The sequence below is a fragment of the Ischnura elegans genome, chromosome 2 (genome assembly GCF_921293095.1).
Source record: "Ischnura elegans chromosome 2, ioIscEleg1.1, whole genome shotgun sequence".
Taxonomy (NCBI): Eukaryota; Metazoa; Arthropoda; class Insecta; order Odonata; family Coenagrionidae; genus Ischnura; species Ischnura elegans.
The window spans coordinates 96,109,665-96,129,961 of NC_060247.1; the positions used below are offsets into that span (position 1 = coordinate 96,109,665).

Genomic DNA, 20,297 nt, shown 5'->3' on the forward strand with positions numbered 1-20,297 from the left:
GATGTTTTTTGCCAAGACCAAAAAAGGCGTTGAGTGTAGGGGAGAGGAGGGAGGGAGCTGTTGAAAAGCGTGTGAAAATACTTGCCTCGTCCTTGGGAGAGGGGAAGGGGGGTCACGGGGTGCCGGGTCGGGGGTCGTCGACCGTTCGCGGTCTCCGCTCATCTTCCTCACCGCCGCGAATCCGATTTCGGCCGGCGGGGCACGAAGGGAGGACCACCCGGGTGGGATGGCGGGAGACCATCCCCGCTCTTTCTCCACGCACGACACCAACGATCGAGCATCGCGTGGAAGGAAAGCGGCAAGAGTTATATAAACTCCCAAACAGCGTAAGCCCGCGTCGCCATTCTTAAGCCCGGGCCCCACCACGATATCATCTAGACCTCGAGTCGCAACAACTTGGATAAGGATATTCGCGTATACGTGAGCTTCAGGAAAAAGACGTCGCGAATCTTAGGTCCAAAAATCAATACATAAGAGAAGCCTCCTATGTGTAAGTAGGAGAGTAAGTGGTGACTCAAGATATGTCCATACCTTTGAGCTCACCTTAAGCTTAGGCACGAAAATTATTGTACACCAATTACGTAGTTTAAAATAATAAACAAAAATTATTAAGTTTATACTAACGAAATTTCTCGTGTAACTGCCTTCGATGCTTAAAAATACTTTAAGGCATTAGGCCATGCGGAGTAACAAATACATACGTTTTCCGATCCACAATTTTTTAGCATATTCGAAAGAATGAAACAAAGAAGCACAAGAATTTTTTACATATTTTGACTTCAATTTGAGCATCATTTCACTTATAACTCTTAATGTAATATTAAAAGGTAATTTTTTCATTGCACTCTTAACAAAAGGACGTGCCTAACATTATTTTTTGTTAATAGTAATATTTTCAATCCAACTGCGTTGTACAATACCTAGACAAGTAGGCATTGTTATTAGAGTCTACGCACTTACTCAAATTTTTAAATTTAATTTCCCAAAATATAATGCGCAGAAAAACTATTTTTTTGATGATCAGAGCCATCAAGACCCGAATATTTGGAATGTAATGGAATATCATTTGTTAATGAGTGAACTATCGATGAGGAAAACGACTACGCGCCATAAAAATTCTCGAGAGCGATCGTCAGTTTTCCAGGGACACAACGAACGGAAGGTGCTTGTTAGAGGAAGACAACCATTGTAATTTAAGCCGTCAGGTAATAGCCAGAAAATCAGTAAACGTACCTCTGCACGACCCGCGGTGAAGGAAGGATTAACACCCAACGTCCCCCACGCTACGTCCTCTTCAATGAAGGGTCAGCGGATCAGCGTATTACGAACGAACAGAAGAACATTCTCGACGGTATAAACCTTAGTAAATGTAAGCAAGAGCACTCGAGGCATTAGAGTTATAGGTATAAATTTTCCAATCGGGATAAACAATAGGAAATCAGCATTATCCTTAGTATTAGAATGAATATAATACTTTAGGAAAATATTTTCCTATAACCCCTGTAAAAAGAAATACTATAAGAAAGACGAACCTAAATAAAACAATTCCTTCCGCAATTATTTTTAAAAATATTCGTTTACCGAAACAGAAACTATTCTCGCAGAAATTAAAAATAAAATAAAATGGGAATCATTTGGTCTTGATTTTTTTCCATTTTCGTGAAATGCTCAAAGGCAGGAACTTATAGCTACAGGAAGTATAGATTATATACAAATGCTGCTCCTAACGGATGAATGCCACGCGCAATTGATTTTTACCTGGATTCTAGCTTCTTAAGCATGCTAAAAGTGATAGCCATTGCAGATTTAAAAAAGCTGGAAAAACATACAGGAAAAAATGAGGCGGATTAGTTACTTTAGTTCGGTAGGTTAGTTAGTTAGACTGTTGTTGCAGCATTCATTATCATCCAATGAAATTCCCACGGATAATTGACGACGGAAATGATTCGGTTTCGCAGAAAAAGAGATCATCAACCACACAAATTAGGCCAAAAAACATCGCTAAGACAAACCGAGGCAATTTTTCCAGCAAATTCATCTTTTTTTGCCCGACCCCGGAGATATCGCTCGGTGGATTGACAGCTATGTCTCTCCGATCGCGGAAATCAATTCCGGCCGCAGTCGCCAGAATGCGCACCTTCTTCACTTCCGCGCTAACCGCTTCGCAAAGGGCCAGTTCACGGAGGGGCGGGGATCACGAGGTTGACTACGCATGCGCAATGCCCCAGTGCCCCACGGCCAAGCGCAAGCGGAAACTGGTAAGGCAGAACCGGACCAGTTGCACGTCTCCGCGCAAGACACTCCGAAGGAATGATAATGCTCCATCTATGGTCAATTATCCCGCACTCGATGAATCCGAGTGATCGCGCGAGTAAATTTCTCAGTGGAGAGACGCACTCGGAGTGACCTGGGTGCTTGGTGATAGTTTGCTCCCGCTATCTTCTTCCCTGAACCACGGAAAAGGAAAGCAAGGAGTGCTCACCAGGTTTGGTCTGTCAGAATGGAAGAAAATACATTCCTATCAATTATTCAAAACTATTCAAACAAAAATTGTAATTAAATGCGGAATTCAGTTTGTGGATGACGATGTACCATCTTGAAGATCATCACTCTTCTTCCTCAAGATTATCATTCTCTTTTTTCCACGATATATAGGATATTATAACGGCAGCGTCAGAACTCACAAATAGATTAGATGACTTTGTAATGTAGCCTACTAACTTATGTGTACTTCAATGTATGTTTCCGAATTTTATTATTATTTCTAACAGCATGCGGCAGTAAAATTTTGAAGTATGCGTAACGTTTTATGGACCGTGTGGTGTGCATGTGGGAATTCAATTGCATGCTGCATGCTGCTGGCGATTGATCACCCCCTGCCAAGCACCCTAAAGGTGGCTCGCAGGGTATTATGTAGATGTAAATAAAAGAAACGACCTATTCTCTACTTGAAATCCAGCTGAAATATCAACAGCATTATTAATCACGGGCTGGAATAAATCAGTCAACACAAACCTGGGAAAAATAAGGGAACTTTACGGCCATCATTATTATTTTACGTTCTCAATAACACTAAATACCATTTTTCTTCCATTTAAAAATTATTAGTTAACATATTATGAATTTACGATTATAAAAGATAGGAGGGGCAAATTTTAAGCGATCAAATCGATTTCTTTTACTCTTGTGGAGATGCTATCGTCTGAAATGAAGTTTTAAAGGAGGGAACCAAATTTTTACAGTGATATTGAGTAAAAATATTTTTGAAGAACATACTTCCTTACACTGAAAATGAAGATAGTATTAATCTGTTACTCGTTTTACAACGAATATTAATTATTTACCTTGACGTAATACGGCTGTAATGTAAATCATGATACGGGTAGGAAGTAATAGCCTCTTCGGTCCCGAAAAAAACCTGGCTCTCAGAAAAATGTTTCCTTGCTAATATTTAGCACATATGAGACTACTGACATTGTGTGTGGAAGTATTTTTGAAATTGTTTCTATAATTGTTAAAATATTCTATGTCCACATATGTGGACATGAGGATCATATATGCAGATTGTGAAATATACTTTTCTGTTTTTTATTGCGATATATATGTACTTTTTTTACTTAATTGATCAAATACTATTATTGCATGCGAAAAAATTGTACCACGAATAAAAATATAAAAGTTTATCAACAAAATGAAGAATAAATAATTTTTTTAGTAATTTTTATTTTTTAATATTTCTCAAATAAACAGTTATGTCAAGTATGAATTACAATGACATTAAAATAAAGGCACATAAGTAATTAAAATCTTAGTACAAATCAAATAGTTCAATTATTATGATACATAATACAATCTTAAAAAAATAAAAAACAATTGTTTTCTTTCAGCATGTTTAGTGCCTTGTATGAAATTTTTGAAAACAGCCATTGAGGCTCACACATAAGTATACATCACACTTTTGGCATTTAATCCTAGTTCTTGATGAACAGCCAGAGTGTCTGCATCGTGATGCATTTTTGTCATTGCTAAAAATAGGCCAATGATTTATCCTGTCAAATCTGACGTCATTGACAGGGTGTATGATTCTTCGACGTTTTTGCTGGGTTTGATCCTCGTGGTCAATTTGCTGATCTTCAATGCCTGTTTCTTCATTTACACATATTTTAGAACTCTCATGAGGGCCTGGACTAATTGAACTACATTTTGATGGCCTGCCTCTTTTTTTTTGGATCTCCTCCCTGATTTCAACCCTTCCAGATTCAAAGTGAATCATTGCATTGCCTAATCGAGTTCTAAATTGCAAAAGTGAGGCAATTTCTCTTTTTGGTACATCTGCCTTCACACAATTTCGGCGGTACATTACCCAGGAATTTACTATAGCCAAATCAACAAAGTGCGTAAATACCTGTAAAGGCCATTTTTTGGTACGCATTGAAGAAGAGTAATATGCTAGAAGTCGATCACAAAGATCAATTCCTCCCATACATTGGTTGTATTTTTTTATAACTAGAGGCTGGTTGACTTCACGTTTCCTCTTCTCTGTTTTGTCCCATCTCAAGCAAGATGAGTGGGGTTCACTACCTATGCAAGTAGATAGCATAGTGACTGCCTTACTATCCTGCCACTTGACACAACACATTTTTTTATCACTGCGCAGAACCTCGTCATAATCACCCCGTTTTAATTCTTTGTCGGATTTCAAAATACTAAGTGCACCACCTACTCTGTTTTTCATGACAGTACCACAGAGGTTAAAATTATTTGCCACTAGGTAATCACCTAGTTTTTCACTAGTGAAGAAGCGGTCGCAGTAGATGATGGAATGGCTGATCGTCCTCGTTAGCAACTTCACAATTCCTGCGCCCAGACCAAGCTCCCTCATGTCCTTATCAGGAATGGTTCCTTTTCCAACATAGATATGAAAATCAAGAACAAGACCATCTCTTTCTGCAAGAACAAAATTTTTTAGTCCTACTGGATGTGGCTTATTCGGTACATACTGTCGATTAGGACATCTACCAGTGAAAGAAATCATTTGTTCATCTACAGATTGTTCATTCGATCTAGGTAGCATGTGACATTTTTTCAAAAAGGCATCAAGTATCGGTCTTACTTTTTGTAACTTGTCATCGCTATCGCTAGTAACAAATTTGTCAACGAAATGTAAATGATTCCTTAACTCGAAAAATCTGTCCCGTGACATGACTTTTTGAATGAGAGGAACGGCCAAATCCCTACTCCAATACAGCCTTGTTTGCGGATAATTTAGTGAACCCATCAAAATGGACACGCCAACAAATCTGATGATTTCATCGTAGGTCATATTAATGGAGCGATGATCTCTTACTTGTACTGAATACAGGTTGCTTTGTTCTACCACACTTTTCCAAAAGCTGGGAGGAAAATACTCGAAAAACATATCGAGGAAATTTTGACTCCCTTCCTCATTTTCACAAAAGAGATCTTCTACGTCGTGTACATATGGTGGCATCCTGTAAGTTGTACAATTTTTTGCAGATTACTTATTTATTATTATCACCAATGTATTCATAAGTGCATGCAGTATCATTCAATGCACTTTAACTCACTTGTCACGTGTCCATTTTTTATTCTTCGGAGTGCCTTTTTCTGAATTCGGTGAACGGAGTGATGCTAGTGGAACATCATCTTCACTTGAATATTCTTCTAAATATTCATTAAAATCATGTTCTTCATCTTCACCACTAGATATTTCCCCTGGAATATCCACATCACTATCTCCTAACATTTCCAAAATGTCATCAGCAGAGAGGCCTATAGCATGTTAAACAGCAAAGTTAAACCCGATGTCCACATATGTGTACATTTGTTAATTGAAGGATAGAAAAATAATTGGTGGTCGCACGAAAAACAACAGACTACCATCATAAGTATAAATAATGATTACATTAAAAGAAAAAAATTCAACATGAACCAGTGAAAATTAGCGGAAATATAGTTTACTTACTTCCCATGTGCTTATTTGTGGCCGCCATTTTGATTTCTGGAAAACAAATGCTGAAATAAATAGCTTCTAGTATGTAGAATTGGCGCTGTCAAGGCGGAAAATTCAAAAAAAGGTATGTCCACAGATGCGTACAAGAGTACAATATTCTACTGGAAGAAACTAGCCTGTGAATTAATAATAAACCGGCCGTCCACATATGTGGACAAGGGGACCGAAGAGGATAGTGAACCAAAGCAGTTCAACATGTCAGACAATTAATTAGTAGTTTAAAATGGAGGAATTTGTCTCCGTCGGTTTTCTCACCGGGAAAAATTTTAGTAAGATTTTATGAAACCGGTCCTTATGAGTTCATTTCATGCACATCGAGCGATAATATACAACAGCTTTTTTAATGCGATTGGTACTAATGACAGAATAACGATTTCACCATGCAAAATGCATTACTTTGTAGCTATTCCATGAGAAATATAAATGGCATTAGCAGCGAAAATTTCTCGGGACTCACACCGGATATGGTCCTCCAATTTTCCTTCCGACATATCGATGTAAAATTGCCCATCATCCTTAAGGATAAATGAATCCAATTAAGCTCTCAGGATTCTATGCTTGCCATTGTTCGCCGGGAAAAAAACAAACATTACATAAAAGCAACAAATTTTAACTGCTTAAAATATCAAAATTAAAGCCTCCAAAAAGACTTGAGTGTTTTAAGTGATAAGATTGGATTGGATAATATGGACAAAGAAATATACTATGGGAAAATATTCGCAAAATTAAAAAATATGTCTTGAAAGGACTCGAAGAAAAGATAATTAAAATAGCTCTATTTAAAAAACACTCTCAGCATTGTAGGCTAGAAACCGTGATGCTCTGCCGCGGAAGCACAAAGCCGCCGGCAGATTACGCGCGAATCCACATATCATCGCAGCTCTCCGCTGAGGAGAGAAACGTAGAGCTCACGCTCTCGAGATTTTGTTGCGAATGATTAATGATTGGATAATAAGCACTCCAGAAACACTTGAGAGGGTTACAAAACCATGAGTATGTAACACTCATGATCTCTTTCAGTAGCGAATTATGTACCCAGTGTTCCATGACATTTATTACCGACACATACTTGCATTTCTGTTTGAGGCGTCTTGTAAATACATAAAACGTATTCTGGCGGGATAATGCTCTCGCTAAGAAACTAAAACGAATACTGAGTACAGAAATATTATGAGAGAGGCTGTTAACCAGAAGCCTTTGAATAAATAATACGTTCAGCAAATAGCTGTAGTCTCTGAAATGACTAGATAAAAAACCTTAAAGATAAGTATTACAGTTTAATAATGAACCCTCCCACAATTTTTGCTACACTTATACGTGTTAAAGAGGTGTAGAAAAAATATGGACGGATTTATTGATAGCTCGGCCATTTCTCACTCATTATATTACCATAGGAAATACACAGGTCTATAAATAAGTAGAAATAATCAAGATCCATTACTTATAGTAGGTATTAAATTCGTAGATTAATATACTTTTTTTGCGTATTAAATGTCAGTCTACCCTAAATTTTAAAGATTCCCAGCCAATAATATCATCTTAAAAATAAAGCTTAAGTAAATCTACCAACCACCAGCATCCAATTGGGCACATATCAAAAGTTTACAGATGATATTCAAAACAAAGAAAGAAATGAAAATTTGAAAAAAATATATAATGCCTCAAATATATAATAATAAAATAATATTGCAAATGCAAAAAAAGACAAATAGGGTACTATTAATGCAAAAGCAAATTATGAAAAAGAGAGCAAACGTAAAAACAGCTGATATTGGGGTAAAACTCTACATCAATGTTAAAACAGTAAGAGCTGAAATATTCTATCCTTCACCAACTCCCTTAGCTAAAGCAAGGCAAGTTTTCGTCACATCCCATTTTTTTGCTTAACGACAAACTTTATAGAATAGAAATTTAATCACCTGTTTTTTAAACACTTCCTACCCTCTTAAAATGATGAGGTGTGAGTTTTGATTAATGTTGCAATTCTTTTTTCTCTAGCGCTTAAAAACTTTTCACTCTGGGATTAAATTTAAACTAATCAAATCGGAACAACTAAAGAGCACGAAATTATTTAATAACACGTTGTGAAAAAATAACATCAAGAAAATGGCAAGGCAAGTAAAAAGCATACTGATACCATATCCACATTATTGCACCAATAAACATAAAATTGTAAAAAGGAAAATGTCAAGGCAAGGCATACTGATGGCAAATCAATATTATTGCACCCATCAACATAAAATTGAAAGAATGCGAGTGAATTGAATACATTTTCTCAACTAAAAACAACACTGTCCAAACAATCAGCGCAAGTTAAGTATCGAATCATTCAGAAAAACTCAATAATCATCATCTTAAATCAAAATTTACGAAAATTTTCAATGGAATCCTTGTAATAATGTCTTAAGTCATGATATTAGCCCTGAAATTCCTTGCACGCTGATACATCAATGTTTTCATCTTCAAACCTCCTTATTAAATGACCGTTTGAAAAAGACATAATATTGCAAACAAATAATAATAAAATAATATTGCAAATACAGGAAAAAATAGGTTAATATTAATTCAAAAATCAGGTAGTAAAAAAGAGATTAAATGTAAAAACAATAATAGTTAAAATATTCTACCTTCATGAGCACCCTTAGCTAAAGAATTTATAAATTTACGCTCATTTACAATGGAATCCATGTAATATTGTTTTAATTTATGGTCATAGTCTTGAAATTCATTTCACACCAATACATCGACATTTTCACCTTCACGGTCTCTCATTGACTGCTACTGTATGTAGCCTCAATTGAACCTCACTATTAGTGACAGCAAAAAAAAGGATAACAGACCTCCTAGTGGTGAATCCATCAATCACACATAAAGAAATGCATATCAAAACAAATATACGTCCACTCCATACGGAAGACTCTCTTCCAGAGCGGCAGCTTGTTTGGATTCGACCGAGAACGCGAACGAGAGGTGAGGCGAAAAGCGCTTGAATGAAAAGGCCGCGAAGGGAGGAGGAGGCGGAAGGCGAGGCTGGCATCACGAAAAACCAATCCATTCCCCTCTCTGCCCCCTCCCCCGCCACACATGGGCCCAACGCGTCGATCCAACAACGTGGGCGTCCCTTTCGATGGCAGGTGATGTGATATCTATTCTCACACGTGGAGGATTATGCACGGATGAGGCGGGCAGACTTAGGAGGGTTCATTCGCAGGCTTTCGCGGTGAATAGTAAATGCTCTTACGGTTTTCGGGTGTACACCGCATTGATTGGGTACCCGGAAAACATTGTATCATTGACAGCCATCACCATTACATCATAAAATATCTTAAGCCTGCCTGGCGAATGTCATTGATCTTCACGGGTTTGGCACCGGGTAAGACTGTTTAACACCAACTTCTCGATGAGAAAATCCCTCACTTCACCAGGGCTAAGACTTACTTAGACCATCAGGGCAGTCAATGACGATGAAGTCTCATCAGGAGAGTTTCTCATTGAAACGTTGGCCTTAAACATCTTTACCAAGTGCCAAAACCGAGAAGATTTTATCAACACTACATTATTATCATCAACTTTGAAAATGTTGGGATAGTTTTAAATAATAACACTCCGTCTGCCAAATCATTATTTTGTTAGTAACCTGAAAGGACATTGAAAGCTATAATTAATAATTTTTGCGTTCATTTTAGTTTCAATTAAATTTCATTTTAAATCCATCCCACATTTCATTACATGATCAGTCTTAGGAAGGGGTGGATGGGAGTCTGGACCCCTGGCGACGCTCATCCCCCGGCGCTCTGCGAACGTCTGCCTGCGTACCCACGGCGGAGCTCCTTCTTTTGTTTTTTTTATTCCCACCACGGGATTCCGCGGCCGTGCGCGCGGAGGAGATTGTCCTTTCGGGTGTCGTTAACCTCACTCGACACACATTCTGGCAGGGAGCCCCTTCACGCTTAGGCAACCCTCGTTTAAAATTTCTCTCCTGCGGAGTGACTACCCGCAATACGCAGGTGAAATGGGAATCGCTCCATGAAAAAAATGAGAGATGAGTGAAGGATGCTGATCTCCATTCCCAAACACTGCAGAACTTGAATGAATATTTCTCAACAAAGAATCTGAGTTTTTCCTGGAGAAAGGCTTGAACAAATTCTTATCCAGTTTCCAACCGGGTTAGGGAATGTATGTTCTTGGCCGACGTTTCGTTGGGAGACCAACCTGAAGATGTTGGGAAAGTTTCTCGACGAGATGTCGGCCTAAAACATGCAAATTTTAACCGGTTGGAGAGCCGAGAACATTTCACTCAAATATTTCTCAACGATGAAATCAAAATAGAATGTAATTGAAACTAAAATGAAAGCAAAAATTATTGGTCATGGCGTGCACTGTCCTTTCAGGATACCATAATGAATCAGATGGAGGCTTATTGTTTTGCGAGTAAATAAGAGTAAAACCGTACGCAAATAAATTAATTAGTTGAATCAAAGGAAAGGCGAAGTTTTTAAGTCTTCAATATTTTAATGAAATTCGAGGTAAATTAAACATGCAGTCATACAGCGTAAACGTATATTACTGTTTACACTAATTATTAACGAACAAATCTTCTTCTCGTTGAAATGAAACTAATATTTAACAGAGATACGTATCAAAACAATAATATGAAAAATTCAAAAACACACATATTCGATGAAGATAAAAACTTTTCTAACAAACGCTATAGAAACAAGCACATTGAAAGTTTATGGCTCAAAGAAATTAAAGTCACGTTAGACGGAAGTACAATTTTAAATACTTCCGTAATGCTAAATAAATTACTTAAAATTATAACTCAAAGAATGAAAACAAAAAATTGCGCAAAGAAATAAGTAAAACCTAAAGTATTTATCCTATTTTATAAGGCATCGAACATGTTTTAATACCGCCCGATTAATTAATCCAATCCCCATTCTCATGGAAAAATACAATGAAAAATAGATATGCCAAAGATGTGCCTTAGTGAAAATGAAACATGGGATGATGTAATAAATAATGCAATGAAGCAAATATTTACCTCAAAGCCATTAAGATATAATTTTTTATATTATTTAATATCCTAAATTATGCCATGATGGGTTTTAAAAAATCAGTGAAGTCCCATGGATCGCCATCCATTCCGCAAAACTATAGTCAAACGTATGAGAGTAGATAAAATAAATTGGTTTTTTTTATTTGTTACTTCTACTCATTTCAATAATGCCTATTAAAATTGATAAATTAAGAATAAATAGTATAACAGTTTCATTTTATACGTACGATGAAAGTTCACCAGACAGATAGCTTTTGTCTGTTTGGGTTGGCCACCGAGATGGTTATAGAGTCTCCGATGAGTCCATAAACCTTTTGAGATCCAGTTTTGGGATTGGACCAGAAGTTCGAACGAGCGGTAAATCTTTAGCTCAAAGGCATCCGTATAATGATATGAATTCAAATCTCCACGCTTTAAAATCTGCGGAAAGGTGGTTAGAGGAAGTCCGCGGGCGAGATTGGCTTTCAAACTATCGCGCTATCATCCTCCAAGCTTTCACGAAAAAAAAAATTTCAATCAATCGGCAATGAACACAAGGAAAAGTAAAATAAATAATTTGCAATCACAAAAATAGAAAAAAAAAATTACTCAGCAAATCCTGAAGCCCATATTAAAAAATTAACTCTAATATAATGAAACACTTTTGTAAAACTACGAGGGTTGCCCAGAAAGTAATGCATCATATTTTTTCTTCGACATTTATAAATTGAACGTTATGAGAATCAAACACACACGAAAATATGATGTTTCAACTACACACCCTATTTTTCTGCATAATCTCCGTCCCGTTCTATGGTCCTCCTCCAGCGGGAAACAAGGGCCCAATTGGTTCGAATCCTTCTTCTGGTCACGGAGCCATTACTTCACTGAGTGATTCACATTCTCGTTGCCCTCAAAATGTCTTCCTTAATGGTGTCCTGTCATGGCCCAAGCAAGTGGAAGTCCGAGGGAGCCAGTTCAGGGCTGCACAGTGGATGGGGTAACACTGTCAAACCCTGTTTTGCCATGTGTTCAGCAGTCCTCGAACTTGTGTGGGGCCGAGGGTTATCATGTTGAATCAAAACATCTCCTCGGGTGTATGGCGCCGCTGGAAGCACGTCTTGAGGCTTGTTAATGTGTTGACATATGCCTTTAAATTAATGGTTCTGCCTCTTGGCATTAATGGCATGGCAATAGCAACATCAGCTTGCTTCAATGTTTCAGGTACGACAGTCGTGGATAGTCTCCCTGACCGCTGCAAATCTTGGACCACTGCCGAACTGCTTACTGATGTCCACGTCCTCTGAACCCAGCGACTAACTGAACACCTATTGACAGCAGATGCTTCATTGACTTTGCACAAACATTTGGGAATATCCTTTACATTTTTTTTTCCTCGGTGAGAAATTCAATCACGGATTGCTGCTGGTAACGCACATCACTAACATATGCCATTTTGAAACAGTCCTGCTGCTAATCTATTAGTCGGTAAAGCCAAAAGTTTCTTGCGCGCACCCATAAAACTTCAGATAATGCATACGTTATGTTTCGCATTCGCACCATTGTTGTCGGCTGAGAAAACAATTGTGGTGCATTACTTCCTGGGCAACCGTCGTATTTTAAGTAAGCGTATTCTATCAGAGACATACAAATTTAAGAAATGAATATATAAATTACAAATTTGGCATATAAAGGTGTAGTTTAAGTTTTTTCGATTACAAACAATTTATCGATAACACGAATTATTATTGCTTAAGAAATCGTACGCCTTCGATTGGAATGCCTCGAATCTTGACATTCCGCCAATTTTACGGTAAAGAGTAAACAATCGATTCTCCTAACATACAAACGGGGATACTCTACAAGATAAATTGTCGTGATTACATGACTACAGCAGGTGCAATGCGACAGAACTGGATACCCATCCGGAGGATGAGACTTTGAATCCAGATCATTGGAGACATCTGTTATATTAATGTCATAGTTAACATGATAGTTCACCTACGGCGCATAAGAAGTCACTAATTCAGCGATTCAAGTGGTACGGTTTGGGATACGTGAGGGAAGATCTCACCCCAGACCAAGCCAGAGTAAATTTCCAGTAATTCAGATTTGGAGACATATTTCTTTCCCGAGGCTACGTTTTCGCCACTTCATGGACTTTCAATTGATGCTTTGCTTGGAATTCGGGGCCGGGACCATTCGATAGGAAACCTGGCGCTCCAAACACAAGACTCTCTCCTCGAAGCACAATTAGCCTCTATGCCACGTATCATTTTCCTTAACAAATAACCATTTGAAGGGATTAAGGAATCGATAGGAGAAACTAATATTTGAGTATAGGCACATTATTAGCCGTAAAGATGTGTCTGTACTGCGGGGGAGGAGCCAAAAAGAAGAAAGATTAGGAAATGGAGAAAGCGTGGGAGAGTTTCATTTTTTTGGGTCTTTCCCAGGCCACCGAAACCGCTCGGGGTTAGGTTGTTACCCCCAGAGAATGACAAACGATCTTATGCCCTTTCCTTACAAAAGCTTGTCCATTTTCAAGGGTTCCTTTTATGCACAAAAGTGCCTGTTCTCTGTTAACCCGGGGTAAATTATTCACAAAACGTTGTCTAGCAGCTCATGAAATGGCTTCCAAGAAGAGTAAGGTCAGCAGAAATGATGATCCTTTCATTGAGTTCACTTTTCGCGAATACGTAGAGCAACGCCTATGATGACGAGAATACACCCATTCCTATAGACAATTATCCACTAGAAAGGCATCTAATCCAAAGCATGTACAAATTTTAAAACAAATAAAAGCAGAAAATCTCAATTAAGATAAAAAAATGCTGATAATTTATTTAACCCATTTATTAGCTAGAGGAGAAATGCGTATTCATTTATAAATTCCATTAATTTCCACCATGCCGCGTCATCATTAAAACGATTTGCTACCCAATATGAATTATATCCCTGGGGTATATTCGTTAATTAGCCGTTTAAAAACAAAGAAAAACACCAGTAATTAAATAATCACTGTGAATTAATTACAACCATATCCATGACTATTAAAACCCTTTAGTCACTCTTAAATTATTAGCTATGACATGTCATTTTATCACACTTTGAATTTGAGCGAGCAGGCGAAATCAATCGCATCCATCTATTACGGTCTAAGCAAAGAGAAAGAACAAAAAGGGAAAATTGATTCCCATAAAAGAAGTGGAGAAAGGATTCGACAAGGTAATTTGGTACTGGCTCCAATCTTAAAATAGAGGGTAACAGTTCGTAAATGGAGAGAGACTAAAATATCAAATTCGCATGAGTGCCATACACGAAGCGCCTTCTCTTAAGTATTCAGTAAATCTAATGAAGTGTTTCATAGATAGAATGTACGGAATGAGTGGGAAAAGGGTACCATTATACTACATTAATCCTCATAACTAGAACGCAGGAAAAAATCCAAAAACCTTTGCCAAATAAAGTCCCCTTGAAAGTCACCATAATTTTTAAAAAGGATCTTTACAAAAAAATGGAATTGTAATATAAAAAACGGCATTATAAAATAATATTAAAACATAAAATTATGGAAAAACCGTACTCTAAAACATAAAATTTGGTAGAAAATGCTGATAGAGCAACCTATCAAAAAAATAACATCTTATGTAATTTTTTTTCCAAAAACATGGGGTACAAATAATATATTTTAACTAGAAAATACTACTAGATTTGAAAAAATTGTATTTATTTTGTTGTTTCTAAACCTTATCATCGTGATCACGCCTAGAGCCATTGCGAGTGGAAAAATTGGCTCGGCGAGGTCGTCTTTTTTTGCCCAAGATAGATCACGGCATCAAATCATATACATCACGGCATCAAATGCTAAATTAAGCATCACAGTTCAATAAAAGTTTCAGAAAATGCTTTTTCTAGCTATGGTCACTAAATTGTGCTTTTTCTAAAGCATTTTCTGTTCCATTTTTTGTCCCGTCAAGCCGAGAGCGGACAAAAATTCCGTACCTAATTCATAAAAAACATTTTTATTCAAATTATTTGATAGAGATTTATAGTTAAAAGCACAGATGTCCCACTTTCACAAGAAATTGAAAGGCTATTTCGACGCTCTACTCATGACAAGGGGTAAAGGGAGTAGGTACGAACGCGAAATAAATATATGATAAACGAAACATGAAAGTTAGGCAGTTCTTAAGCTCTGGTCACTAAATCCTATGGATTTTTGTACTTAAGTAAGTTGTGACATAAAATATACGCTATGTGATACCCAATGAGTAGTTGAAATTGCCAAACATGGCTGATGAGTTCGTTTCATGCACTTATAGTTCAATACAATTGTTGTAATAATTTGGAATTTTTATTGTCCATGGTTTTCTCTTGCTCTCTCCTGTTATTACCATATTTTTATGCAGTCACTATTTTAAATTGGGGTTCGAAATCGGCGTCTTGTCAATTATAAATAAATATCCTTCTCAATTAAGCTTAACTTCTTCGAGAAAAAGTCAGGCGATTGGGTTGTGGTCGACTGCGGAAGAAGAAAAATGCGGAAGAGATTTTCACCCGCTGGGAAGACACCGGAAGACCCCGAAGGGAACAATTAGTCGCGTCAATTACCAATGCGGGACCTTCCCTTGCGAATGTGTGTTTTCTGTCTAGGGTGTGTTTGCGTCTGTAACCTTTTGTGTGTGCCTGTGAGCACGGTGCATGTTGTTGGAGCAACATGTGTGGGAGAGACGGCCGCTTAGGAGCTGAAAGGGATTTGAATTACGACAGTCGGGAGAAGCTAGGGTGGTTAAGTCAACGGGGGTCATTCACTTTCACAGTTTTTTTCCCAGAGTTTTACCGTGAGGAAGAGAAACTCAAAGAGAGAGAGAGAGGAGCACTGGCAGAACGGTACCGTGCGAAAATCTGCGTGACCCGTGGAGTGGGTAAAACCTTTGGAGGTCTTACCTTTCGCAGAACGAGACAAATGTGCGCCACGAGTGGAAAGGTTACGGACTTTTCAAACAAGTTAGAACGAATTTATAGTTTGAGCATTTCCCGGCATACAGTTTCAAGGAATAATTCTCGGGTTTCACATCGCGTGTGATTTTGGGTAATTGGTTCCAACGTTTCGAAGGTTGAGTCTGCTATCGTCTTCAGGGGTAAATTCTTGCCTGTATTTTATTTATTTATGTCCTCGAATGCCCTGACTGACAGAAACACAAAAAATAAATTTTGCGAAGAGTTGCGGGTGACTCCGTAAAGATATCACCGTGGTTAGTCCCGGTATTGTTAAATTTACAAAAAAGGAAGTTGGACAACAATCGAGAAATAACCAATCAGGGCACTAGAGGATATAAATAAATAAATAAAATATCAACAAGAATTTGGCTCCGCATTTCATCCCTGAAAACGATGACAGACATCTAATTACGTCCACATAATTACCTGCTAGCCACCTCTAGGTATGGCGGGGAAAACTTCTCAGCCTTTAACCTTCAAGAGGAGACTCAGTTTTCGAAACACTGGGACCAATTAACCAAAACCACAACCGGTGGAGAACCCGAAAATTATTCCTTCAAGTAAGAACAAAGGCTTACGCTGAGATGGTTTGATCTCTGCGTATTTCTTAGGTTTTCTTTCGCGTCAGTTGGCTTTTACACAACAGTCTCACTGGCTACCCTACCAGCGTCCTCAGGACGAAGGTGTCGGCGTGTGGTTTTTGCCTCGTTTGCATTCAGTAGACTGCCCAAGTACTGCTCTGCGATTGTCTGTCTCTTAAAATGAGTCTTTTCCCGGTGCAGTGAAAAATACAGCATTTTAAAACAAGTATTGAATCTTTGTGTTAACGAATCCAATGACGCATTATCGGGATTAAACATTTAAAAACTTTAAAAAAGCCCAAATTACGACTGTCAATTACCCAAAGATCTCTTTTCTACCATTTACCTTCCCTTGTAAATTTCCTTTCGAATACACCTTCTGCTCTTGACTTCTTAAACTTCACAACCCGTTTCAAGGGCGTAGCTTATATTCTGAAACCCCTATTATCAAAAACACTTTGTTACTTCCGCAAAATATTTTTTTTCTATTTTATGACCAGTTTCGGCTATTACACCACTATCAAAAACAGAATGTGTTTGATAAATTATTTTATATATTTGACTGTGGTGAAACAGTCGAAACCGCTCATAAAATATTTTGTGCAAGAAACAAAATGTCTGTAATTGATACTATGGAGCACTTCCATCACGTACAAGCTTCAATTTCCGCTGATCTGATACCCCCTTTTGTATACATTGCGTTTGTTAAACATAATTGTTATTCATGATATTCTTTTAATACTTGTTTTATCATTCTTACACAATATATTATTTTCATGTAGCCTAATATAAAGGCATTAGTGATGTTTTTGGTGTTAAATAAATACATAAAAGTAAATTAAGTGCACATATGTAGAGAGATTAATATTGAAAATATTTGAAAACGTTTGGTCATCTTGCACTTCCTCTTGCACATAAAACCCACTGATAAGCTGTCCAATCGATAGCACCGGTATATCTGCGGCAGTCCATTTGTTTCGAAGGAAGAAAAAGTCTTACATTTTCAATCAGGGCAAGATTAAAGAGGATACACTAATGTTTTAATTGAAACTGTTTAAAGACTAACTGCCCTCCACAGGGTGATCAGAAAGTACGAGACAACAATAATATCAAACCAAAATTCCCTGACTTTTAAGGACTCCTGAGTGCTTTCACATTTTTCTCGAGCATTTGGTAAAATTTATTTCGCAAATAGTCATCTAGCATAAGATAAAAATTTGTTTGGGTGCCGATAAAATTATTCCTTAGATAAAAGTCTCTACATGGTCATCATCACCTTTTCAGAAAAGCCGAGTTTTCCAAATAATCCTTTATATTATTTCTACTGTATAGATACCTTTTTCTCAACTTATACGCAACCAAACTCTACAAATGGACAGAATGCACAGAACTTATCAGAGAACATGCGACGGCATTTCTTACCTCCTAAATATTGCTATTGTTTCCTAAAATTGGTTTTTAAATGATAATTTAAAAAAAAACCGGTAAATTATTCCTGACGTTCACGGCGCACAAACTGATACATTTGTTCATTTGCAACAATATCTCGCATTCTTTAAATAACTTTTATCAAAATGCGGCTGATTCCACATTCAAGTCTCCTGTTGATACGTAAGTATGAGTCATCATGTGCGTTTAACAGAGGATAGTGTACTTACTTCCAATGTTGTGTTTAAAGAGGTCCTCTGACCTCAATCTGTACATGAACATTCCAATTAAATTTGTACATATGACCCTGTCTTTTTTTTCTACATTTTAAAATTAGAAACGCGCCTATCCCTCTGTGGACCTGCATTGAAACGAGCGGAGGAAGCCCGCGGGGAGCGGTTGCAGCACGCTCGTAAATTTCTTATTTTCAATGGCATTTCAGCAAGAAGAAACAACTTCCATGGCTCAAGACCCATATTGAAATCAGAGTTTGAAGAATTTCGATCCGTTTTGTGACTAATATGCCTCCATACACCTATTCAATTAGCAAAAATAGAAAAATCACAAATATTATTAACTCCTGTCCGGCAAATACTTGAATTTTTAAAAACCAAAAATTATATCACTTGAGTATATATAAAACGAAATAATACCGCGCACCAAAACAATTAAGGAAAGGTAAATTTTTTTTAGATCCTATATTAAAATATATTTAGAGTAGGTACTAATTATTAAGAACAGTCCTCATCACAACTACAATTTCTTCCATGTTATTAATTCTATAAAGATTCCTAATAAAAACACTCCACACAAAAATCTCATTTTTTATAATTACAAGAATACCAAAAGAGATAAGGAAACAATTATACTGCTTGCACAAACTAGTAGTTCCTACTTTCCTTCATAATATTAACTTCATTACAAATCAAAATAAAAAGTTCAAAAAGATGATAATAGTAAAGCCACACAAAGAGCAATTATTTAATCATTAAAAACAATATCTTTGATCGCATCATGAGTTTTCTTCGCCAATAAGCACAGAGAAACTCGAAAATACAATTGCTATTTTATGATACCCAAACAATCAGCTATTTAACATCGGATAAATAATATCAACCTTTTCTCGAAAATACCTACTGTTTTTTGCTGAGAAATTCCGACATATTAAGAGAATGTTTTCCTATAGTCCCAATCAATTTTCTAAATAATTACTTACTTGATTGTTTAACGTTACGGTGCTCGAAGCGTAAAAGTTTTATCGGCTACTCGATAATTACATCCACCAAAAATGGAAAGGATAAAAAGGATAAAATGGAAAAAATACACAAGGATAATTCAATATTAAAATCTCCCACGAGGGTGATTCAATCACAAAACTGCCGACAAAAACTGAAATCGATGATTTTAAGAAAACACATCAAATAATCTGCTATCTGCTATTTGTGACCTGAGCAAATAGCCGTAAAAAAGTAATAAGACCTAAGCGCATGGAAGCATTACCAATATCACCGTTACACTTGAACCTAGCGGGACATCGCAGCCCTGTTTCAAGGTTCAGGGCACATTTAAAGAGCATATCTCTCTTTCACGGGGAAAGGAGATGCTCTTGGATACGATATAAAAAAGGATAACTTTAGATAAGTGAGAGGCTTGAACATGGATAGCCCCCACTGGAATGGAAAAGCAGCTGAGGAAAGCGATCCTAACGTCACGAGAACTTTTAGAGGAGGAAGTGAAGGGGATATGAGTATAGCGGTAAGTGGATGTAGGGCAAGCGAAGGTGTAAAAGAGAAAGGGTGAAGTGTCAGCAGAGGGAGAGAGACAGCTATGGAGAAAGAGAGGGAGGGTGTCGGGGAAAGGAAGGGGGCGTGACACGTAAGAGGAGGGTGTTTTCTCCGCGTGATGCGAAGGGGTCGCCAGCACGCAGCACTGGGTCGTGTTTTTGTTCCGGGAAAGCTTTACTCGCCTTTTTATAACGTTTTCATAAACTCGCTTTGTTGTTTGTCATCTTGTCCAGGTCAAATCTTGCAACTTAATTTTAACACACTCTCCAATAGGGTGGTATTCTATTTTTTTATTGCCTAAATGGAAAGGTTATTACTCCTGGAGTACGTATTTCACGCTTATACTCGTAGATTTTTAAATAACGATATCTATTTTTACGATTAAATGAAAAGTGGGGTGGCATCGCATGCCCACCAATTTGACCTTT

The 20,297-nt window shown here is 37.4% G+C and overlaps 1 protein-coding gene across 1 annotated transcript; it reads right to left on the reverse strand.

The window, feature by feature from the left end:
- Positions 1-2,944: 2,944 nt before the first annotated feature.
- LOC124153217 (piggyBac transposable element-derived protein 3-like) lies at positions 2,945-6,197 on the reverse strand. Its single transcript, XM_046526316.1, has 4 exons — positions 5,987-6,197; positions 5,589-5,793; positions 4,406-5,492; positions 2,945-2,959 (listed from the first exon to the last, which is right to left on the reverse strand). The coding sequence occupies exons 1-4, from the start codon at positions 6,012-6,014 to the stop codon at positions 2,945-2,947; spliced, it is 1,335 nt and encodes a 444-aa protein (XP_046382272.1). The 5' UTR covers positions 6,015-6,197.
- Positions 6,198-20,297: the final 14,100 nt, after the last annotated feature.

What these genes read in the sequence shown, in the direction of transcription:
- LOC124153217 (XM_046526316.1), bottom strand. Translation starts at nt 6,014, where the DNA reads ATGGCGGCCACAAATAAGCACATGGGAA. An exon ending in CACAAATAAGCACATGGGAA is followed by an intron (nt 5,794 to 5,986) that starts GTAAGTAAACTA and finishes AACATGCTATAG; the next exon opens with GCCTCTCTGCTGATGACATT. An exon ending in AAAAAATGGACACGTGACAA is followed by an intron (nt 5,493 to 5,588) that starts GTGAGTTAAAGT and finishes TACAACTTACAG; the next exon opens with GATGCCACCATATGTACACG.